The 25,005-nt window shown below is 41.9% G+C and overlaps 1 protein-coding gene across 3 annotated transcripts; it reads right to left on the bottom strand.

Annotated features, from left to right (window-relative positions):
- Positions 1–408: 408 nt before the first annotated feature.
- Positions 409–23,826, bottom strand: p4ha1a (prolyl 4-hydroxylase, alpha polypeptide I a). 3 transcript variants are annotated; one of them, XM_041260897.1, is made up of 16 exons: positions 23,671–23,826; positions 15,223–15,332; positions 14,777–14,873; positions 12,694–12,845; positions 11,408–11,545; positions 10,416–10,655; positions 6,683–6,891; positions 6,388–6,564; positions 5,881–5,951; positions 5,476–5,541; positions 3,157–3,256; positions 2,856–2,909; positions 2,456–2,521; positions 2,202–2,270; positions 1,620–1,716; positions 409–1,309 (listed from the first exon to the last, which is right to left on the bottom strand). In XM_041260897.1, the coding sequence occupies exons 2-16, from the start codon at positions 15,308–15,310 to the stop codon at positions 1,239–1,241; spliced, it is 1,695 nt and encodes a 564-aa protein (XP_041116831.1). In that variant the 5' UTR covers positions 15,311–15,332; positions 23,671–23,826; the 3' UTR covers positions 409–1,238. The 3 variants fall into 3 exon arrangements, with proteins under 3 accessions (XP_041116831.1, XP_041116829.1, XP_041116830.1); XM_041260895.1 differs by lacking the exon at positions 5,476–5,541; XM_041260896.1 differs by lacking the exon at positions 5,881–5,951 and having other exon boundaries at positions 5,476–5,546.
- Between the last annotated feature and the right edge of the window lie 1,179 nt (positions 23,827–25,005).

Raw genomic sequence — 25,005 nt, 5'->3', positions numbered from 1 at the left:
TTGCAACACAAACCAGCACCTCCATGACAGCATACCACGGTAAAAGTGCAGTAAAGCATGGTGAAATCACAGACATGATAAAGAACAGAAATGCGAGGTGAAGGATTGAAAATGAATTACAATAAACACCTAAGGTGACATGGTAAATCGTGGTAAATTCCCACCAAAGTGTCTTGGATTATGATGCCTTAGCTATTATAAAGTATAGCTATGCCTTGAGCCAAAAAAACTTTCATTTAATTAAGATAGATAGAGAAGCTCTGTGAATCTATCCTTATACCTCAAGAGCCCCCCCCTCCTCAAGTCATAATTAAACAGACAAGTGCTTGTATTTTAAAAATAAAGCAAAATACAGAGCAGTAGAATTGATGACCAACAAAATAATAATTCACACTATACAAACTCTCATTTGCATTTGTTACCCAAAACACTTATTAAAATTTATTTTTTTGTAGAAAACATTCATTACACACATACAAAAAAAAAAATCCCCACACACTTCCTACACAAACAAATATACTGAACTATTAAAAACAGATAAATAGAACCTGGCTCCCACAAACCACAGGGATGATATGATGAACCACCCTTTTCGCTGGAGTCTGTATTGAGAGAGGGGGGCTTACATAATTACACGAGATTGTAATCAATTCAAATCCCTCTAGCCATCTTTGTTCACAAAAAAAAAAAAAAAAAACAGTGTTAAATACAGATGACCACCAAGATCTGTTTTCATGTAATTCAATTAACTTGTTTGTATTGGTTGTGCTCATTAGAATTTGTGGGGGTGGGGTGGGGGGGGTGTATATGACATGCCTCCTTTTTGAACAGGTCTCCTTTGCAAGAGATTTTAATCTCAATGGGATTTTCCTGGTTAAATTAAAAATGTACATATACAATTCAGGATAGAAAACAATGTACTAAGTTGTTTGCTAGTTTCCTTAATGCAGTACTACCAAGTACCCTGGTAAAAACAAAATACTGTGACCAATGACAAAAATGGATCACACTTTTTTTCTTTAAAACAAAAACACACAGCAGGAAGAAAATGTCCAATGGACTCCTTTCCAATTATGTCCAGGGTTCCCGTCCCCCTCTCTAGCAGTGGTGGTGCCTCTGGACCCCTTGCTGCTCAGACCCCAGCTGTGGTCCTGTTCTTCAGTTTGTGGGTTGTAGGGTTTGTGTTGGGGGGTTGGGGGGCGAGGATTGTTGTGGAGTGTTATTCTACACTTGGATTATCAGTTTGACTCATCCAATCCACACGGCCTCCTGAACTCCTGGCCTCGCTCGTGGATCCACTTATTGGAAACTGAAAGGGAAAAAAGAAAAAGGTCAGGAATAAGTCTGGAATGTTCCATAAACTTTCCGTTTTTCTAATCAAAGTTTTTATAACCGGAAACTACAACACCATTAACCCAACTGTTATATTAAAACTTTAAGAAAATCAGGGTGGGGGTTCATAATAAATACAGGTTTAATTTACGATGTTTGAAAACACATTAGACAGCTTTACATCTTGTATACTATCATTTAATGCATAAAAATCAGTCTATCAGCTAAACCACTATAAATCATAACCTCTACTTATAAAAGGAGAGTGGTAGAGTCCTGTCACTCACCCCATTTATTTCCTACTAAGACGGGACAGGCTGCATGCCGTGTGAGGTAATCCCCTTCTCCACTGGGGAACAGGTTATACCAGAACACTGCTGAGCCCTGGAACACACACACACACACACCGTGGGTCTTTTACATACAAAACAGACATCAAGCAAGTCCTTCCCCAACTGCTGTGATCAAACCCTAACTTTTTAGCTGGAGTGAAATCAGGGGCATCCAAACATAATTAGTGTGGATTATTTAAGCAATAGTATAACAATTCAGAGGAAATTACCAGATAATCGGACAAACCTAAACCTCTGTCATCTCTGGTAATTCCTTATTGTGCATCTGTATTCTTCCACTGGGGAAAAGGTTGTTGTGTGAAAAGACTAGGCTTTATAGCAACTGCCTGTTAGCAACGCTTAGTTAGCAACGCTGTAACCTTATTCAAAAACTACCTAGATACAGCACAGTCAATGGTGACTGGGTCTTACAGTCAAGTTGAATCAAGCTCACGTGTGATCTGTTTCACTGATGGTCAGCTTTCTTCCCTGTCACAAACATGTATTTATTTATGGTACACAGAACTACCAGCTTACCTTCATGGGCCACACAGAGGCTCCCACCTCGGTGAAGACTGTAGCGCCCCCTGCTGCCACGTCACTCATCTGCAAGGAGAGCAAGAGGGTGCAGGAAATGAGATGGACAGCTCGGTAATCAGGACAGAAACGCATCTCAATACTACAGATACTGCAGGAGGACACATGGACAGGGCAGCTCTGTACAACTCACAAAGACAGATAGAGGGAGAAGTTTCCAGCAGTAATAAGCGAAACAGTCGTGAAGGTCTTACATAGATCAGCCACGTGGCGATTCGATTTCCTGTCCCCAGCTCCTTGAAGGCATCGGGTTCATCTTTCTGTGAGGAGAAGAGATGTTTAGCAGCAAGATTCAGAAACCGCATAACAAAAAAAACACTCCAGCCTGACAAACACAGAGGATCTGCAGAAACCATCAGAAAACACGACATCAGCTCCACCCAACACACAGAACTGTGATAACCCTTTAGTTTCCCCATTCCCTCCCCCACCCACCTTGTGTGCGAGTGTGTTTGAATCATACAGATCTGTGTTTTGTGAAGTCAGCTATCCCACAGAAATTGAAACTGTAAAATCAACTTTATTTACTTGATGGGTCCCAATACTACACTGCTAGAACAAAAAAAAAAAAAACACAAAAGCCTGAAAACTCACCCTGCCGAAATCAAAATGGGGTTCGTACTGACCCCCAACACCATAGTTGGCCACCTGGAAGAAAAAATAAAAAACACACAACAATGAAATCTTCTTTATCGTAACAGCAGGTTACTACACAAGAAAACCAGCTTTACAGCACAGATGGGTAAAGATCACATGTGGACTTTTCACAATTTACAAAAAGGCAGGAAGCAAAAGAGTGCTGTTCTTAATAAACACAAAGCCTTGTCAAAATCAAAATTGCCGAAAGCACGTCTACACACAACCTTAGCGGGACAATAAAAGTTTGCCGATTTACCTGCAACTCCTCTGCAGTGTTGACGTCGAGGCCGGTGAGGTCCTCTATCCTCTGGTTGATCCGGTCCACCACTGGGCTCTCATATGCTGCTATCCAGGCACTGGCGGGACAGAGAGAGGGAGAGAGGGAGCGGGTTAACAATCCTCAGCAGCAATGGGCCTGTGACACGAAGCAAGCAGACAGGAGCGATAGGGCATGCGCCAATATACAGTAAAACAAAGAAAATTATCCAATCACCAGCTGGCTCCCAGCTGTTCTGCACATTATACATTTACAAAGGGGCTGCAGTGGTTTGATTGGGGGAAGGTTTGGATTACAGTGTCACTGCATTTGCCTTCATTGGTGAAACCTGGTGGCCAATGAAGAACTCTGGTTGATTTTTTTAAATTATTATTATTATTATTATTATTGGGAAGCTGTGAATCTTCATTCATTTTCCAGTAAGGGATTGCAGCTCCTGTTCAAAGAAGCTCTGGGGAGTATCGCTATTGACAAATACAACAGGATACATCTTAAGAGGCTACATGAGAAAAGCCTAGTGAAGGGATTTATAGGTATTCTGTTCTGAAGAATGCACAGGGGAAAGGAACACTTGCTAGGGGTAAGGAAATGATTTCTTGGAGGCATTTACAAGCTGGTGTTCAGTTGGTGCCGTTACTGTCATCATCATGTACAATACAGGCTACAGACTTAAGTAGACGTGCACATTTATAAATCAAGTTAGTTTGTTAAACAAGTTTGAGAGCACTGATAATTGATTGTTTAAAAAAAAAAAAAAAGCAGCATGCAAAAAGGCCAGGCGTCATGTCACGCATGAACATGAAAAACGAGTGACCTAGCAGATTCTCCTTAATGACGGGCGCCCCCCATCTCCCCCCCGTCCCACACCGCACCACATGGAGGAATTCGATCCTACAAGAAAAGGCTTCTGAAAGGAGATGTCTTAAGGTTTCTTTTATTCTAATAAATAAATCTAAACCAGTTCACTGTAGTTGTCAGCATGCTTTCCCTAGGTCTCACTCCACTTCGCTATGCGACTGGGGGAGCTCCTGGCACACACTCCTCCCCTTTCCTCAGGAATGCAACATAACATACAGTTTTCAAAGAAGAATAACGTAATGTTAACGTGCACAAAACCCTGTCCTGTATCCGTGTCCTGTTAGTTTTATACGGTTAGAACTATATTGCTCTGCTTCAACTATGGTCCAAGCTGTTGTCCACACTCACAAAAATTATTCTCCAGCAGCTCTCAGCCCACCACACAACATCACAGACACATTAATATAATGAATAATATTTGAAAAGCCAAAGGGCCACATGTATAATAAGAATAAGGACAGCACAGTCAGCAGTGCCTATTTTTAAAGCAGTATCATAATGTTTCCGGTTCCTTAACTGCGCAGTACAGCAGAAAAAGCTAGTTAAAAATAAACACACTTCATGTCAGTTCCATTTTAAAAATGTAACCACGATTTACTTTTTAGAAAAAGGCTTTTTTTTGTATGTTTAGTTTATAAACTTGTAATTAAAAAAAAAAAAGTCCCTTTTGTTTGGTTCGCTGCCAAAACGCACCGCTGGAAAATGTTTCAATGAACACGTTCTTGTAGTCAATAAATAATAAAAGTGAGCTTCTGCTAACTGAGATAGTCCCGCCCGACACTTAGTTTAGTCTACCCCTTCAAGAGTGTTCTGATTAAATAAATAAGTTTTACTGAACACATTTAAAACAAACAGTTTGGAATGAATTCCTGTGTATTATAAACTCTAACCTTGTATAGCAACACTATCAAAAAAATTTAAATTGGGCCCCCTTGCTGGCTACATCTTTGGAAAAGATATCCTTTGACTATGAAGTAAGCTCCTCCACCAAAGAAAACTCTCTCCCTCCCTCGCCGTGGCTGCAAGATTAAGAAACACAAGTTCACTGGGGTGATTAAAACACACGGAAGCTTATAATTTCCTATTCATTCAGCTAGTTGCAGGGGAAGTTTCCAGCAACATTTGCAAAAAGAAAGTTGCTCTGTGTTTCATCACCCTGGGGCAAAGGAGAGCATGGTGCTGCTTTTCAACTACAGGTCTGTTCAGTGTGAACCAAAAGTTCCTTTTAGGATTCAAACCAGTCGTGGAATTGCCCTCCTCTGCCCAGCCCACAGGCCCTTGAACAGCGGTACTCAGTTAAGAGTCCGTTCCAAAACAGCGTTTTATCAACCAACTATTACTACCATTACTCCATATAGTATCATATCATATGGGCCCAAAAGATTGCTCGCATTGTCTTACTGGCTGATTAAAGCAAACACTGGCATGACCCCCCCTTACCTCTTGGAGACTCTGTACTGGGCTGTGGTCAGTTTTCCTGTTTGAGGGTCATGCACGGTGGCGCGCCTTAGCTGCGTCACAGGAACAAGACGAAGAAGAAAGAAAAAACAAACAAACAAACAAAGGAGGGTCTATTTTAATGCTGCCGATCGAATGGGAGGAGGCTGGCATTCTACTGGAACCGAGAAAGGGATTAATACAGATATAACCCCCACACCCAACCCCCATATACAGCAGTGTAGAGATTCAAAAGGAGAGTGTATGAAGTTTTTGTTTCTTGCCGCTACGTTAGTGTTCTAAGTAGTCTCTAATGTGCTGTATTGCCCAGGTGAAGCGCTTGTGTGGTCTCTGCTGCCAAGCCACGCAGTGTTAGTCCCCCACAGGCCGCCCTCCACTATTCCTTACCTTTTGCTAATCCTGTAATGGGCTGTCTCCAGCACTCCTGTAATTGGGTTGGAAATGGTGGCTCTCTTTAGCTGTGGAGCCAACCAGTTAAAGGGAAAATGTGTTACATGGCAGGGTGAAACCGAGCGCTCAGAAGGGTACAGTGCTGGGGCATCCCTCCCAGTAATAGAACACAGAGACACCAGTGGGCAAGGCCTACACAGAACCCAGGCTGAATGACAGGACACACCCAATACAAACTAAAGACTGCATGCTTTCTTTTCCAAAACGGGCTAGTTTACAAGGGTGTTGTCTAGTCTCATTAAAGGAAAAGATAACCAATAATTACCAAGTTCTAAAAAGAAACGGGAAAAATACTTCTTTCAAACATCTGTCAATTTAACAGTGTTTCTTTTTAATGCAATGTTTCTTTTTACTGGAGTAAACAACATTTCTTTAAAAATGTCTGGGCGAGCCTGAAGCTCCTCGCCCAACTCCCCTCCCCCCACCAGGTCAGAAGCCACTCACCCTGGGCTTGGCCAGCTCCTTGACCACCTCGATTTCCTTATCTGAAATGATGTTGTGGTAACGCACAACCCTGGGCCGGTCCCACTCGTCCTCCTCTTTCACGGGCCCCAGGATATAGCGTGGGTGCCTGTTGTTGTCAAAGTAACGGCAGAACAGCTTCTTCTGTCTTCGAGGAGACTGGAGAGAGAGAGAGAGAGAAGAGAGAGAGAGGAGGGGTATACATAAAAATCCAACTCTACCATCCCCCACCCCCTCCCCCCCCAAATTCACGCTGAAGCACTGCGGGTGTTCTTACCACCTTCCCCCCTCCTCGGCACAGTTTCTCGTATTTCAGTCTCTCTGGCAGGTAATCTTCAGGGGTTCCTTTCTTCCTCTTGTTCTCCTTCAACTTCACCTCCTCCTTCTTCACAGACCCCTCCTCGGACTGCTGCTCTGCCTTCATTTGCTTGGCCAGCATGTACTCAAAGTACTTCAGGTTGCCATTCGCTCTCTGATGCTCTGGGTCTGCAAAAAAAAAAAAAAAAAAAAAAAAAAAAAAAACAAAACCACACGAAATCAGGCTACAAAAGTCTACCACTAACTTTTGCATTGATTTTCAGCATCTAAATTCTGCTCCTCGTTCCTCAAGCTGCAGATGAGAAATGTCTTTGCCAAGGTCCAATTCAACTTGCATCTTCGCTCCCGCCCCTCCACCACTTGTTTTGTCACATGACTTCAGTCATGTCATCATCTGCACCATGAAACCAGTCTGTAAAATGCTATCTCATCGCGTTCCCAGTATCAAACTGTAGACAGAACTGTGGGGCATCTACATCTGAAACCGGACGCTACACACACAAAAAAAATAAATAAAACCGAGCATCTCAAACTTAAATTTTATATTACATTTTATATATAAAAAACACGCATACGCACACACACACACAGTGCCTACAGTAAGTATTCATCCCCTTTGGACATTTTCACAGTTTGTTGTGGTACAACTTGAAATCTTGATGCATTTAAATTGTTTTTTTTTTCCCTTTGATTTACACTATCTACTCAACACTTTGAACAGGCAAGATCATTTTTATTGTGAAACAGTTAATGAAAAATAAAAAAAACTGAAATGTCTTGGTTAGAGAAGTATTCACACCCCTGAGTCAATACTTGGTAGAACCACCTCTGGCAGCAATTACAGCTGTGAGTCTTTTGGGATAAGTCTCTACCAGATTTGCACATCTGGATCATGCAATATTCACCCATTCTTCTTGGAAAAATTGTTCAAGCTCTCGTTGGTGGACAGCAATCTTCAAGTCTTGCCACAGATTCTCAATCGGATTCAAGTCAGGGCTTTGACCGGGCCACACTAAGACATCACTTTCATGTTTTTAAGCCACCCCAGTGTCACTTTGGTTGTGTGTTTGGGGTCATTGTCCTGCTGAAAGGTGAATCTCCATCCCAGTCTTTTGCAGAATGAAGCAGGTTTTCCTCAAGGATTTGTCTGTATTTAGCTCCATCCATTTTGCCCTATACCCTGACAAGCTTCCCAGTCCCTGCTGATGAAAAGCATCCCCATAGCATGATGCTGCCACCACCATGCTTCACAGTGTGGATGGGGTTACCTGGGTGATGTGTGTGTTGGGTTTGTGCCAGACATAACACTTTCCATTTAGGCCAAATAGTTCAATTTCTGTTTCATCGGACCACATAATCTTTTGCCACACCTTTTCAGAGTCTCCCACATGCCTTTTTGCAAATTCCAAGCAGGATTTTACATGGGTTTTTTCAGAAATGGCTTCCTTCCTGCCACTCTTCCATACAGGCCAGATTTGTGGAGTACCTCAGCTATTGTTGTTACATGGACAGTTTCTCCCATCTCAGCCATGGAACGCTGTAGGTCTTTCAGAGTTGTCATTGGCCTCTTGGTGGCTTCTCTGACCAACGCCCTTCTTACCTGGCTGCTCAGTTTGGGAGGCCGGCCTGCTCGAAGCAGATTCTGGGTGGTGCCGTATACCTTCCACTTCTTAATGATCGACTTGACTGTGCTCAAAGGTATATTCAATGCCTTTGAAATCTTTTTATATCCCTCCCCTGATCTCTGCCTTTCCACAACTTTATCCCGGAGTTGTTTTGAGAGCTCCTTGGTCTTCATGGTAGTATCTTGGCTTTCAATGCACTACCCAACTGTGGGACCTCACAGAGACAGGTGTATTTAATCTGAAATCTTAACCACTTTTATTGCACACAGGTGGACTCCATTTAACTTATTGTGCGAATTCTGAAGGCAATTGGTTGCACCTGAGGTTATTTACGAGTGTCACAGCAAAGAGGGTGAATACTTACCTAATGAAGACTTTTCAGGTTTTTATTTGTAATTGACTTGTTTTTTCACCCCTCCCCATTTTTTCACACATTGAAAGTGTTGTTTAGGTTGAAAGGAAAAAAAAATCCCATTAAATGCATCAAGATTTCAGGTTGTAACAACAAACTATGAAAACGTCCAAGGGGGGTGAATACTTCCTATAGGCACTGTACGTATGTGTAATATATACATACAGCGGTCGAAATATAAATTTAATAGTCCTGGTATGAAACCTAGGGTTCCCACCTCTGATTTACAAAAAAATGGGACACCAGAGTCATTTCGTACAATAAACAAATAAATAAATCTTACACTTTGATGACACTTTCCTTGGAAGTCTTACAGATTTCCCAGGACAGCTGCCTCAAAAAGAGACCAATACAGACAAAACCAGAACAGCTGGCAACCCTAACTGCTGTATTCCTGCAGACCATACAAACCATTTCACCTCTGAGAAAGAATAACATTTTTCATTTTATATTTTGACTTGGCTTAAGTGTAAAAAAAATGTACACTTAAATTCCTTTTAGTTAATATTTTGCTCTTATTAAGATGTTAAATTGCGCTTGGCTCAAATCCTCCCAGCAGGTCCCACACAGATTCCATGCTTCAGTCTGCTTTGAGATGACAAATCGATCCATTACTTTATTTGTTTTTACTGATCTCTCACACTTGCAAACTCAATCTAGTACCGTTTTTTTCAACACGTGTATGTATATGCGCAGGAAGAAGGGGTGGGTTATGGAGGAGGCGGCGTTGCCATGGAAACATAGCACTCCAATAGGAAGTGCCACACCATAACTATTATAGAACTTTTCTAATTTGTTTTACAAATACAACAAAAATAGTAGGCCTACCGTTTTTTTTTTTTGTCTGTTGTTTTTTTAATTATTATTATTTTTATATAATTTGTCAAAGCGCGTTTGGTATTTTTGGAGAAGTGCCGGTATGGCATACCGTTGCATGCCAGCCCATTTCGACCACTGTGTGAGTGCATGTGTGTGTGTGTGTGTGTGTATAATAAAAAATTTTAAAAAAAAACAGGACGCAAGTCCACGACATGACCATGACAGAAGCAGCCTGCCTAACCCAAGAACCAAAACAAAAGGCGACACATTTTTGCCAAAAAACACATCGCATTTCTGAAAAAGTCTCTTGGTAGGTATGAAGGAATCCCTGGCAGGGCCCATGAGTCTGGCCAGCACACAATCACGCGGTCACTGGTTGGAGAGCAGCCAGTCACTCATTATTATTAGAGTCTCGGCCTGGTACCTCTCCGAAGAGCACCAGTTTTCACATTCCTCAGGCCCTGAAACGCAGCCCACAGCAAAGCAACAGGAGCTCCTTTTAACTGAGGCAACTACAGTCACATCCCAGAAAAATACATAAAATACAAGTACCGAGTGTGTCAGAGAGATCTAAGACAGGAGAGTTGCATGATCAGCATGATGCACACTTCACTTTGAAGTCTTGACATCTGTAACAGTGTTCACACCATACTCAACTCAAGCTCCTTGTCCAAGTAGTTTAGGATCTGAGCAGATCAAACTCAGCAGGCCTAACCCTGCTGCTGCCACTTAGCTTTCTGAGATCTGAGCAAGTCACAAGCCAAGAAGAAGAAGTACCGACCAGGCCTGCCCCTTGGAAGTCTTCTGCAATCTTCCCAGATGTTCCCAGTTCTTACCCAGTTTCAGAAGTCTCCTGGTGAGCTCCAGGGCCTTGTCCAGCTCACCCTGCTGATAGATGGAGTAGCTGAGGTAGTCCAGGATGCTGACCTTGTCGGTAACACTCTCCTCTCCTTGGTCCAGCTGGTTCAGGGCCTGGGCCATCCACAGCTCCGTGTGGTAATAGTCAGCGTCCGAGTAGGCGACCTTCCCCAGCTCGAAGCAATCCTCCACTGTCATCGTGGTCTTGTGCTTCACACCTACGCGACCATGACACACACGGATAGATTTATTCATCAAGACAGTCCACTGTTAGCGTGAGGAGTCATTCTCTAGACTCCCATTGCACAGCAGTTTGATCCATTCCTGGTTTTCCTACATGTTTAATAAGACACACCTGAGCTTGTTACCGCTACACTGTGGCTAATCAAGCTGGAACTACAGCCTGGAATGGGCGACACCGCTGTGAGACGAAGACTACAGCTTCACTATGTTTAAGCTTATTATAACATGCATCCAGCTTAAAAGCATTGATTTTGGTGCATTCTGACTGTACTTCTATTTCTACCAAAGACTGCCAATTGCACTTGTAGTCTTTTCAAACCAGTATAGAGTCTTGAATGGGGATAGACCGCTTATAAATCAAGAGAACCATATAGGGGAGATCAAGGAGCTGCACAGAGCAGAAGAGCAATCTGTTAGGCAGCCCTGCAGTACAGACTGTAGTAAACCGATAAGAGGGGTCACTAGGAAATTATATATAAAGAAAGGAAGATGGTAATGTTACAAACACAATAAAAAAAATTAACAAATGAAATAGTTATGAAACTGTCGTAGACTTAAATCTTAAATTGTGAGGTGTCCTGGAAAACGGAGTATTCATCAATATCAGGTTCAAGTAATTTTGCTTTATATTACCATCAATGTAGTTAGTATTTTGGAAAATTGAAACAGATGTGGTGGATAACCCCCCCTCCTCCCAGCCCCATTCCAGCACGGTGCTTGTGCTCACCAGGCAGGTTGCCTGTAGAGATGGTGTTGGTATCCAGGTCGTAGGTGTCCTGCAGACGGATCAGCGCCTTTGCAGCCCCAGTCTGATCCTCGTCATTGGGGAAGTACTGCCGCTGGATCGTCAGGTTAGAGATGAAACCTAAGAGATCAGAGAAAGAGAAAGATTAGGGAGTGTCTCCAAATTCCCTATATAAAAAAAAAGTAAAGACAGACTCCATATACCCCAGTATTTTGAAACACACTAAAGAAATTGCAATAGCAAGGAAAGAAAAAAAAAAAAAGGAGGCAAGCACTAGATACATGCTGCCTTCCGGACCCCTGCCGTTAACATGCAAGTGAAAATTAAAGCGATTCTAAGGAGCAGGATCTCTGTATCATAACTGCACCTCGACAGGGGAAACAGCCTGGAGGGGTTTGACACTGCACCTCGACACGGGAAACAGCCTGGAGGGGTTTGACACTGCACCTCGACACGGGAAACAGCCTGGAGGGGTTTGACACTGCACCTCGACACGGGAAACAGCCTGGAGGGGTTTGACACTGCACCTCGACACGGGAAACAGCCTGGAGGGGTTTGACACTGCACCTCGACACGGGAAACAGCCTGGAGGGGTTTGACACTGCACCTCGACACGCGAAACAGCCTGGAGGGGTTTGACACTGCACCTCGACACGGGAAACAGCCTGGAACACTGCACCTCGCACGGGAAACAGCCTGGAGGGGTTTGACACTGCACCTCGACACGCGAAACAGCCTGGAGGGGTTTGACACTGCACCTCGACACGTGAAACAGCCTGGAGGGGTTTGACACTGTACCTCGACACGGGAAACAGCCTGGAGGGGTTTGACACTGCACCTCAACACGTGAAACTTCATAACCTCAGTTCTCAAGTAGGTCGTAGCAATTTGCCTGCGACACCTAGTCTATACGAATGGACGGGTTCCAGAGGTGCAACAAAACATATGATATGCATGTCACGATGATACATGTCACAGTATCGTATGATCCATAAGATCACATGATCAATTAATGATGGACTACTATGTTAAAAAAGTAAATGAGCTAGGGAGAGTATGTGCTCATATGGACTATAAAACACACTTACTGTTCATTCAAGATCACTCTGAACTACAATGAGCCATGTTGCTGTGCTTTTGATTTGGTCTCAAGATACAAACCTCTATGAACACTACGATGTACCATGTAAAGAATGCAGGACGATTCATGGTTACAAGATGGATCGTTTGACTCCTAGTGGGCTCAGCCTGTCTAAACCGGGCCTCACCGTCCGACATGTCTTTGAGCACCAGACTCTCCAGCTCGCCCCACTCTGTGTTCAGCCTCTTCATCAGCTTGAATGCGTTGACGGGATGACCCAGAAACCCCTCGGGGTCCTTGGTGGCCATGTCCGTCAGAGAGTCCATCTTCTCCGCCCACCTGAAATAAACATAAATCAATGAAATCAGGGTATCATAAATGTAAAGTATTACATAAAGAGTGTATTAAAAGCATGCCCTTGTGTTCCTGTGGAAACGCTGGGTCTGGCTGACTCTGCATTCAAAATCTCTGCAAGATGCCAGGTGCCAGAATAGGTCGTTCCAGGATGGAAGGGATTAACAAGAAAAGGGTAAGGATTTCATACTCTCCCTGCCAATAAATTCTCAAAAGTAGGTCATTTTGATCCACAGTAGAATGCGGCAGTCCTGGACCTGCTTTTTAATATTCACAGCCACATGACATCTGCCCCCTTTATACATTCCAGTTCAGCTCTGGAAAACTATCACAGCTATAAAGATAGTATACAAGTGATCAGAGAAATCATTTCTGCTGCACAGTAACACACATTCTGTGAAGAGAATATCCATGTGTGGGCATCACTACGTGAAGGTGAAATACATAAACACAGAGCACAGTCTCACTGTGAGCCATCTTGGGCTTTTCATCTCTCACTGCTGCACCTGCTTCTACACATTACCACAGAGCACAGTAAAAACATCATCATAGCTTTTTTTTTTTTTCCCCTTCTAGAATCAGGAAGACAAAAAACCAAACCAACACCACATGTTCCCGGATTAGCTTAGTTTTCCACCCCACCATACTTTATAAGCTACTTTCCCAATTCACCTCCTGCACTACAGGCAACACGATGTGTAACTGGGAACCTGAGAGCACAGCTAGGGGGGGGTCCCATTACAAAGGGCTGAAATTCTGCCGGTACTCTACCGCAACGCACAGGCACGCTCACACAATCCACTAGCGCAACGTTTCTCAATTGCGGCTACCAGTGAGATTTTGTGAGGCCAAAGAAGCTCCCCCAGTAACGCCTCTCTTGGTCAACCTTTAAATTGGTGATGCAAAGCAGCTTTATTCAGCGCAGTCCATGCTGCTTGCATTTGAGTCCTCATACTGCTTCTGTTTCTGTTAGCTGCTATTGGCCACCATTAAGGTCAGTATAACCACTGCTTGTTGATTAGCTGAGCTTTCATTCTGATCAGATTTCATTTTGGCAGGCGTCACGAAATTGCATTTCTAATGGCAACTGATGTGTGGGGCAGTAGGGGTTAACTTAAAAAAAAAAAAAAAAAAAAAAAAACAGGATTGCCAAAGCACTGCTTCAGATTTTGGTAAGCGAGTCAGACTCGAGACACAGGTGAAGTTGTGCTTCACGCTTTTCAAACATGGGCCCAACTTGCAAGGTACATGTTAAGTACAGTGATCAATGTTTTGTTTTGTTGTGATCCTCGTATTTTCTGTTACGAGGGCTGCAATAAAAGAAAACCAAAATGGTAAAGGTTTTTCCCTTTTATTGGAATATCTTGAAATAAACCCCCTCTCTTCAGCAGTTACTGCACAGTGTAATATTGCTTAATGGTTATTATTTAAGGTTTAACTTTATAATACAGCACGAGTGAGTGATACATACAGACGGTACAAAGCTTTCAGTATTTTCTGCTTCCTTGTTTATGGTGAATTGGTTATATTTGATCAGCTATTTTTTAAGGCTTATTTTGTATTCATAAATGTATCGTGTACTGATATGTATACATTTTAAACGTATGTATTAAATCAGCATTTACATTGTCTTCATTTTTTTATGTTCACACCTGGCTGTGAACAGTAGTAGCTGCACTTTGTTGAGAATTCCCCCCCTGCGATTACCTGTAACACTTTATAGGACTGTGGCAGGAAAAATGAGATTAACCAGAATCAAAGTGGAAAGAGCCTGGAAAACGAAACAGTAAGGGGCATTTTCCTTAGCAAGTTTCCGAACAAGGCTCTTTTCTGCATTCTCCATTGGGATAGAAAGGGCAAGCTTGTGCTGGTTTGCACAGCCCGGAATGTTTGGCTTCGAATGGAAAAACACTCACTGTTTGATCTGCTCGAGCTTGCTCTCCTCAGCCTTAATGTAATCCTTGAGAGACGTGACCAGGTCCTTCTCTGTATACAGTAGATCGGTCATGTGGCCTGAGGAGCAGGAGGGAGACAGGCAGTGAGAGGAACAAGCACCTTAATAAAAATAATAGCAGGGACATCTGTGGATCTCTTATACAGTATCAACTTTAAATGTGCTTTGAACATCTTAATTGCTTTACATGTAAACATTCCAATTTTATGCATTCAAGTGTTGGAGAATCAACTGTAACTAATATTTACTAGTGTGAGAATGCAATGGATATTATCAACGTAGATCAGCCACTGACATTTCAACGTGATGATAATTAAAAGGGGAGGGCGACATTAACAGGAGTGAGATTACACAGGTTTGATTGCATCTTTATTATTTTTATCGTTATTGCAGCAGTTGAGAGCTTACCGATCGAGGTATAGAAGTCATTGTGGGCCTCTGACAAGGAGACAGAAGCCCCGAGCACCAACACACACCACACCGTTACAAGCTCCATCAGCTCAATGCTGCAATTCTCTCTGGAGAAAAGGAAGGAAAGTTCAGACATAAAACAAGCACTGTAAATATCCACGCCACACATGTATGTTTACCATTGAGGATATCCTCAATTTAGTCGGAGTGTGATCTTCAGCACTATGGGATTGTTAAAGGGAGAAATGGGGAACGGTATGTTGCTACGAGGGAGGGGTACGAGAGCCTGTTGAGGTGAAGCAGCAAATCTATATTCTCTATTTCCATTGCAGTTTAAATTGTCAGAAATCACCACAAGAGCTTCACGTGCAATGGTTAGCAGAACATTTAATCTTGCCATAGCTCTGCTGTGCTGCGGTTTGTTAGACGCAGTATTGAAACACGGCTAGCAGGGCTCCCACTGCTCAGCTGTTAGGTCCTGTCCAGGTTTTACTGTAACCTCAATTAAATACATCCGAGTTGGTAATCTATGAATGAAGGTTAATTAAACTCATACCGCTACTCTATGGGAGTCCTGTTGAAATCGCTAGTGTCTGCGCGATAACCTCTTGTCATTTTGCACATGCCTAGATTTGAATGTTGGAGCGGATTTTTTTAAACTGCAAAATGGAAAGTCATGGCCAACGATCATTTCCATCAATTGCTGCCATCGAGAGTATCAGAGCTCTCCAGTAGTGACTGAGACTCTGTCCTTTCCCTAAAGCTACGTGTGAATGGTCTTGATTGTGATCCAAGCACATGGAAGTGCATTGCAGGTATGGAGATATTGGAAGACTCATTCAGAAAGCAGGCCCTAACAATGCACAGCCTCGGGCAGTCTCTACAGTAAAACTAATTACCACATTTCTGGATATACTGTTCCTGTTGTAACCACACACACACACAGGGCAGGGAGTTATGACATCCAAATGATCATATGTAAAGCAAGGTAATCTGGAAAAGGAACAGGGATATTATATAGCTTTTGAAAATGCAAACAACCAAGTACCATTTCAGCCGGAACACAAGTAACTACAATTACATTAGAAAGTAATTATATTACTGTGATGAGTCAAAGGGGTTTCGGTCTGCAATTCAGCCTCCCAACAGTAGAAGGCATCAAACCAACTCGGGATTTCCCTTACCAAGGTCTTGTGACCATGACAAAAGTCATCTTTTTAAGGGGCGGCACCTTGGTGAGGGGCGGAAGTACGAGTATGTAAATTCCAGCCACTGGAGTCAAGTGAAATTAAGGATACCTGTCAGTTTGGGATTGGTGATCCACTGACTACCGGGGCGGGGTTTGCATACTAAAGGGAACGTGCTACTGTGTTCGGGGTTGGTCCTGAGGAATAGAGGCGGGGAGAAACAGGCTGGAGGAGGACTTGGTTGTTGTGGACTGTGTCACGAACGGGGGCTTTACTAACTGGTTCTTTTCTGTTTTTATTCCTTTTGTTTTATTTTTTTGGATTAAAGCAGAACGCGACGAGGACTAAGAGGCTCCCGTTCCTTTGTTTTTGATTACTCCCGCACTCCCTCCCTCACATCCTTTTTTATTATTTTTCTTTTATATAATCCGCGGCCTCCGGGGCCATCAAGGCTCTGTACGCGGCTTGCGCCTGTCCTGTCAAACAGGGTGCCAATTTCATGGCCCAGTGTTCCTTGGGCCACCCTGCTGCTTCTGCCACTCTCTCAAAGGTGACCAAGAACGCCTCAGGATCATCTTCCGGAGTCATCTTCTGTAGCTTAGGTTGTGAAGAAAACATCCGGGCAACCGCTGTTTCCGCCGCTGGTGTCGAGATTTTCTCTACCAGCTGACCAAAGAACTGGGCGAGCTGTTCCTGGCGCCGTGCTTCCCTCTCCTCTCGCTTCTCCTCCTGCTCCCTAAACATCGCCAAAACTGTAGCTGGATCCATCTCCCACAATGACACCACGTGTGAGGCGTGTGAGTACAAATGGATTTTCCAGACAGTGATTTACGTGTAACAATTAAAATTTTATTTAATATTACACGAGGAAAAAAGAAAAATAATAAAAAAGGATGTGAGGGAGGGAGTGCGGGAGTAATCAAAAACAAAGGAACGGGAGCCTCTTAGTCCTCGTCGCGTTCTGCTTTAATCCAAAAAAATAAAACAAAAGGAATAAAAACAGAAAAGAACCAGTTAGTAAAGCCCCCGTTCGTGACACAGTCCACAACAACCAAGTCCTCCTCCAGCCTGTTTCTCCCCGCCTCTATTCCTCAGGACCAACCCCGAACACAGTAGCACGTTCCTTTAGTATGCAAACCCCGCCCCGGTAGTCAGTGGATCACCAATCCCAAACTGACAGGTATCCTTAATTTCACTTGACTCCAGTGGCTGGAATTTACATACTCGTACTTCCGCCCCTCACCAAGGTGCCGCCCCTTAAAAAGATGACTTTTGTCATGGTCACAAGACCTTGGTAAGGGAAATCCCGAGTTGGTTTGATGCCTTCTACTGTTGGGAGGCTGAATTGCAGACCGAAACCCCTTTGACTCATCACAATTACATATTATAATTACTATCTCAAAAGCCTACAAGTACTGCCACTGTTTATTTTCAAACACTTTCCCTTGACAAACGTTGGGTAGTTGGCTCATTTAAGCAAATCTTATTTACACTTTGTTGAGGGAATATTAAAAAGTTGTTGCTTGTGCATAATTCAAGTGCCCTATTCCGATAGTTTAATAGGTTATCGTTATTTTAAAAAAATGGTTTTGATGAAATAAATAAACCTTGGCTTTCTTTAAACTATTCTAGACTGTTGCTGGAGTTTTTTTGCAATTGGTAAGAAAATGTACAACCACACAAAAACACAGACAAAACATACATGACTAGTTTTGTCTTCTGTAACAAATCAAGTAGACAAGCATTTCAGCTATTGTCTTCTTCAGTGTACTAGGCTGCCAATTAAAAAATAAGGAGTTACTGAAAAGCAAAATGCAGGTGTCAACTCAAATCAAGTGCACTTTACGTCATAACTATGAACAACAATTCCCAGCATGTGCTTCTAATTCTGCACTGCTCTACTAAAGGTCTAGCTGAATAAACAAATGGTGTGTTTATTCAGCAACAATAGCGTCATTGCAGCGGCATGTAAATACCTACTAAAGTGACAGTGTTCCAGATGTCACCTAGTGACAGCATGTCTAATTTAGCAGGTAGCTTACATAAGCATTTAGTCAGCAGCAGTTAAAGTCTAAATGATGAGTTTGCCACAATCTAAAGCCTTGGCTTACTGAATTTTCAATGGCAGATTTACAGTTATGTTAACAGGACAACAAATGTAAAATCCACTCCACAAACACAATACTTTGTATCGACAAAGAGAAAGTGGAAATAAGGGTCAGATAACCCCGGCAGCCCGCACCTGTATAAACACAGGGGTGTGAATCCAAAAAGTCACTGCACCGCCAAAAGGCAAACACAGTTTATTTTACAAAGTGCTTAACATTAGTCCTAATCTGACCTTATCTAATCACTCATAGTTTTGTTTTACAGAAATAATTCTCTTATCTGCATATATTGACGATCTATCTAGTCTTCCTCAGGCTAGGTTTACTAAACATTGACTGGTTTCTAACAGAGTCCGTTCCCTAAACTAAATCCTAAAAAGAGTGGTCCCAATTAAAAAAAAAAAAAAAAAAAAAAAAAGCTGCAAATAATGCAGCCCTTTCCACAATGAGTCAGCGGTATTCGAGGTCTCCCACACGCCCACCATGTTCTGTGCTGAACAGGGTGTCCCTTTCAGAGGAAATATTTACTTCAGTGTCAGTTAAAACGAAATGGCAACACAGCGAGAAGCGAAGTAAAGTGGATATGCTGGACCGCAGAATGGAATTCATCAATACATCGTCTCGAAGGCTAAAGGGAAGTGCATTGACGTTGTGCTGCATGAATCTGTTATACAAATCTCTGGACGGCCACCTGGAAAGCTTCCCATACCGTTTGAGCAGACTCGAATTTGAAACACCCCCACCCCCACAGGAGTGCAGGCAGCAGAGACCCTCCCCCCAAAGGAGGTACTGCATGGAACTGCCACTTCTTCACTTCCTTCACTTGGAATGGTAAACTAGCCCAATTGACACCAATGACCCTCATATGTGGAGAGCTTATCCAAATAATCACTTCCTGTGGCACTAGAGTACTCTGCACAAAACACTACACCCTCCCAACAAAGCTGGAGTGTAATCTGAATCAATTGTGGGATCATTTATTAAATAGCGTGTTCATATAAATATATATAAATGTATTCGTACTCCAGGGTGCCGACTTCCAGCTTTATTATTTTATTGAAATCTGATCATGTTCAATTAAATGAGTTTTTACTGCTAGAACAATGGAATATAGGTCATAGGGCAAGTCACACAAAGACTGTTTGGAATGTCTTAATTAGGACTAGCCTACCTGACTCAAATTTCCAGATCTACTTTCCACTAGAGGACGCTAAACAAGAAAGGTCATGCAGATCATACACTAATGTATTCAACTTGTCACGAGTCAGTGAGCCAACAAGTCTCTCTACTTTGAAACAGCTTTCCTTGCATGGTACAAATCATAAAACAACAACCATCAGATCTTAAGTGCATACAAAAAATGCATTCAGCCACACTTGTTTATAAAAGTTGATACGAGGCATATCAGACTTTTACTTCAAACCCGAACGAATGACTGGATGTGTTTACATGCCTGTGCCCGGGAACTGAACTGACGACTGGGTTTTGACGACAGTCTCTCTAAATAATTACGCCTGTGCAGGACTGCATGTTAGTTTAGAGATGCACAGAATGCAAATAAATCAGGCAAATTGCTTTTTTGACACAATGAAATGCAGACATAGCAAGACAGAGCAGATGGAAATAAGACTACTATTGCATAGTACCCGCTCCAAGTTTTACTACAAGCTTGATTAACCAGTGTATAGGTAACAAACTCAAGTGCGTCTTATTAAACTAATTGCAAAACTAGGAATGTATCAAACTGCTATGCAATGGGAGTCTTATTTCTGTTTCTGTACAGACCAAATTACACACACACACTTTTTTTTGGTGAAGAGAACACTGTAGATGTAAAAGTTTTAGCTGCTTCATGGTACAAAAATTACTTCCTGTGCTGTAGGTCAGTTTCACTAATAGAAACACTTTTTTATTATTTTAATCTGTTTTATCTCAATTTATATCTATAAACCCAGTAAAGCTTGTAAATTGACAGTGGCCATCACTTAACCAGTTCCAGGTCCCCGTCATGCCATCAGTGCATCCAATCTAAGCCTGGGTAGAAGATGTTTTGATATATAAATACAAAATTTGGGATCTTTTATTAAAAGCACTCTTCCAACAGGACAGAGAATTTTACAAGCTCAATTGTTTTCTACATCCTTACATTGATTCATATACGTATTGTTTATTATTAGAATTGTGTTGCTTTTGGTGACATCTTTCTGACTCTGTTTATCAGATTCACAGACACAGCACCACTGCTAGCAGGACAATTCTAAATATGGAAATGCAGAGAGCTCCTCCTCAATTACTGCTATCTGGTTAGTCACTCAATTCACTGGGCCAGTTGACTGTGCCCTACATGAGTTTGCAATGTACTGTACTTGTGCTTCAATGTTTGCAAATGATCCAGCACAGCAAAGTTACAATCTTGCACATGTTCTCCGTTCTCCTCTCCCCCCCCCCCCCCCCCCCCCCCCCCCCCCCCCCCCCCCAAGAATGGACCAGCTGCACTGTGGACCAAGCCGTTTTGGTTCGGGGAGGCACAGACCCGTGTCCACCCCTACCCCCCTCCCCCTTAGGGAATGTGAGACAGTAGTTTTTCACATTCATAGCTCAGAGTAAAGGTGACAATTAGGAATGCCATTTTCTCTGTGATGTGGACAACAGCCCACAAAGAATTGGCCTTGGGCCGCAGAAAAGGTAATGATGTCTAGCTTCTAAGTGTCCAGGATTGTGTGTTGGCTTCCTCTCACAGCATCTGATGCAGCACTGCTGTCCATATCTGCAAGAACATCGAATTGCACAATATGCAGTAAATACTAAAAGAAACTTAAGTTCTTTGATTAACCATTTTGGCAAGATGCCACTGAAATAGTCTGCCAGTCAAAACTCTGCTAGAATGTATTTCCATAGTACTATGTAGATACCACCATATTGCACTACAAAACGTTGCAAACAATGCAGACTATTCAACTGACCTAAAAATAGTGTTGGATCTTAATAGCACCACCACGGAAACCACTGCATACTGCAGGCCAGTTATTGGAATGCATTTCATCAGGGAGTTGCCTAGGCTTCTTACTGGTCATGATGGCATGAAGAGCCATGGCTGTTCAGATGAATTGATTAGACCTCCAATGAGATCTAGCTCCATGCTCTAAACTCACACCTTTGTTCCATGGCAGACTTCTGTGTTTAGTGATGTTAATAAGCACTTCAGTAGATTAAAAAAAAACACAACAAGATTAATAAAGGTTGACCTGTACCACTGTTTTATAGTTGGGGATAAAATACAGTATACTTTCATTTCACAGATAGTCCTCTAGATTATACAACAGACATTTGCTCGTACCAAACATTAGGGGACCAGGCATACAGTATTGTGCATGCAGTACACTTTGCATGAGTTCTGCAAAACACCAATCATGCTTTCACAATATTCCAGCATCTTACAAAACCATACACTTACTGCATCCAAAATACTGCATAACTTTATTTGTTTTTGTTTATTTATACAAAATGGCACAGCCTGGTTTAAAGTTCACTAAAGTATTGAGGCGTTTTGCCTGAGATTCAGCTCACCCATGGGGAATTATGTGCTTTCTGGTGACAATCGCAAAGTAACTAACAGTTCTGTTATACATTTAATGACAACTGTGAGATTAAGTGTATGCAGTGGTCCAAAGTTAAGAGGCTAAACCAGGTCATTGAACTGTAACAGCATGTAGACTATGTGCTTAGCTAGTCTTCCCTGGAAACGTTTCATCTGCAACACTGACACGCTCCTCCCAAATTAACTTGTCCTTTTAAGACAACCATCTGCTGTATTAATTATATATATATATATATATATATATATATATATATATATATATATATATATATATATATATATAATATATATAGTATGCCGTTTTCACATACGTAAAAATTACAGTTTCTCAAAGACGGGGCTTTCATTAAAGTGATTGGAACCTGAATTTAAAATGACCTATTTTGATTAAAACAAAAACAAACAAACAAAAAAAACATTTAGTTACGCTAAAGCAAAACTGTAACATTTTAACGTGTTGCACAGTACTGTCAGAAGTTCATTCAGTCACAAGAGGAAAAAAAGCTTAAGAATGTTGCCACGTATGATCTGCCCCTCCCCCACTAGTTTTGGGATGTGCCGAGATGCTGCCAAAACTACAGCCCACCCCATCACGTATGCACACGTACGAAGTTTCAGTGCCTTTTCTGAACCCAGAACACTTCAATATGCTAGTTTATTGGTAACGCACTACCGGTAAACTAAAAGCGTTCTGTTATCTAAATGAGTTTTAAAAAAATAAAATAAATAAATATAAATAAATAAATAAATACTTTCTGAACGAGGTTATACGATTCAAATTAATGTGTCAATTTTGCGCGTAATAAAGTGTACTATTCCTAAAAAAAAAAAAAAAAAAAAAAAAAAAGGTTTGAGCAATGTGCATAAATTGTTTAGAAATAACTGAAACGGGTAGTACAATAATACTCATAATAATTATACTCATCATAATAATAATAATAAAAGACTAAACAAGAAATATTTACTACGGATGACAAACGGTTAATGTTTCGGGATAACGAGGCACAAGGCATGGATGGTGCGTACAGGTTTATTAATGCATATGCGTCTTTAAGATTAACGTTAGACACACTGCATGTTTCGTGTTGTTTTGCTATTAACACATTACTAAACCCTCCCCAGTTAAATTATTACCTGCAACACAGCACCGTCTGTACCTGTAAACAAAGGTTTCCATTCGGGGTTAGGAGGTGATGATATTGTAACCCTCAATAACGAACTAAAGCGCAAGCAAAAGTTGACAGCAGTACTCATAACGTTTCTATACAGTACGAACCAACGATTGCCTACGTGCATGTTTGTTAAAACTGTGACTTACTACGTCTTTATTAACGTCGCCCCTCAGCCCCCCTCTACAAAAAAGTTTCAGTATCATGCAAGTAACTGTGGAGCAACACATAGGCTACAGCCGACTTCCCTACGACCGATTGGAAACTTCTAGACTTCTGTTCTTGCACACGGTCGGGACATGACGATTTTAAGTAACATTATAAAGCTACTTCTATTTAGGCGTTTGGTAGTGCCAGTGCAGCAAAATGAACAATAATCTTACCTTATATATCGGGGTGTTACAACGCAGTGATCGCAGCGGGCTTCAAAGATAAACCTCCTGATGCCAAGTCCTTCTTTGCCTCTGTTTCAGATGCACCGCAAATCACTGCTTGCTTGCCGACTGCCTCTTTACGACAGACTCTTTTTTCTGCGCCGGGATTTTTATATCCGTCTTCCAGCTGCATTCTCTCTGCGTGCGCAGCGCGGCCTGGCGGCCGGTAACCATCGACACTCTCAGCTACGTGCTGAGACTCACACACGCACTCCTGCTACACTACAGCAAAACAGCAGCTCTGTCACTTTCACTGCATTTCTAGTTATCATTGAAAAGGCACCGTTACACTCAAGTTGGCATTTTCACCTTATACTAGATGTGGCACCGACCAAAGCTTAGAAGATGTTTTTGTATTATTATTTATTTATTTTTTTACTTCACTGCAAAGTTTTCACAGCTTTTTTTTTTCTTCTCCTCCTCAAAATAAAAATAAAAAAAACATTAGAAACTAAAATGTTTCGTCCTAGTATTCTTTTTTCCTTTCATAAAATAAAACGGTGCAAAGTTTTGTAAGAACTGTAACGACTGTAGTTATTCTAAATTTGACAAATTAAAGCCTATTAAAGTGTTTTTGAGAGGGGCAATACAGATATAAAAGAAACATGTTTGATTAAACAATAATAATAATAATAATAATAATAATAATAATAATAATTAGTATAATGCCTTTCATATCAAGTAGTTTACTGCACAACACAATGCAAGAACCAAGTTTGTAGGTAATTTGAGCCTTTTTACAAAGGAATAGGAAAAAACATCAAGGCTGAAGGCAGGTGGGAGGTCATTGTTCCAGCTGGATAAAAGAGACAGCGGACCAGCTCAGGCACTGTGCTTGCACAGTATTGGTGCAGTGCCAGCTGAACCATGTCTAGAGTGCCTTTTATGAACAGGGAGCACCTAACACTAACATCAGTATTGGAGAGAATTAATACCGTATGATTGAAAACAATGACTACAAAACCGTGTTCATTAAGAGATAATGGCACTGCTGTTACTTTTTACAAGGTAACAATACAAGCCCCAAATCAATCATTTGAACAAGAGTTTCATCATTATCGCGGAGCACGCCACAGAATGTGTTTATTTACCTGTGTTTGTCTGAAATAATCATTGTGGTCCACTGAAAGCAATGACTTGTCAAACGTTTCACCAGTGAGTAGATTCATCTTTTCCATTACTAGGTTAACAGAACGACAGACCTCCATACAAAACAACCAGAGAGGAGTGTCTAGATCCATAATCAAGAGAGAATGGGTTTTTCAAGTGCAGTTTAGGAGGTGC

Source organism: Polyodon spathula, chromosome 10, assembly GCF_017654505.1.
Source record: "Polyodon spathula isolate WHYD16114869_AA chromosome 10, ASM1765450v1, whole genome shotgun sequence".
Classification (NCBI taxonomy): domain Eukaryota; kingdom Metazoa; phylum Chordata; class Actinopteri; order Acipenseriformes; family Polyodontidae; genus Polyodon; species Polyodon spathula.
The sequence above is the reverse complement of the archived record's forward strand: the minus strand, read 5'-3'. Positions and strand labels throughout refer to the sequence as shown.

What these genes read in the sequence shown, in the direction of transcription:
- p4ha1a (XM_041260897.1), bottom strand. Translation starts at nt 15,310, where the DNA reads ATGGAGCTTGTAACGGTGTGGTGTGTGTTGGTGCTCGGGGCTTCTGTC. An exon ending in AAGCTCGAGCAGATCAAACA is followed by an intron (nt 12,846 to 14,776) that starts GTGAGTGTTTTT and finishes TGTTTATTTCAG; the next exon opens with GTGGGCGGAGAAGATGGACT. An exon ending in AGGAGCTGGCCAAGCCCAGG is followed by an intron (nt 5,952 to 6,387) that starts GTGAGTGGCTTC and finishes TTGGCTCCACAG; the next exon opens with CTAAAGAGAGCCACCATTTC.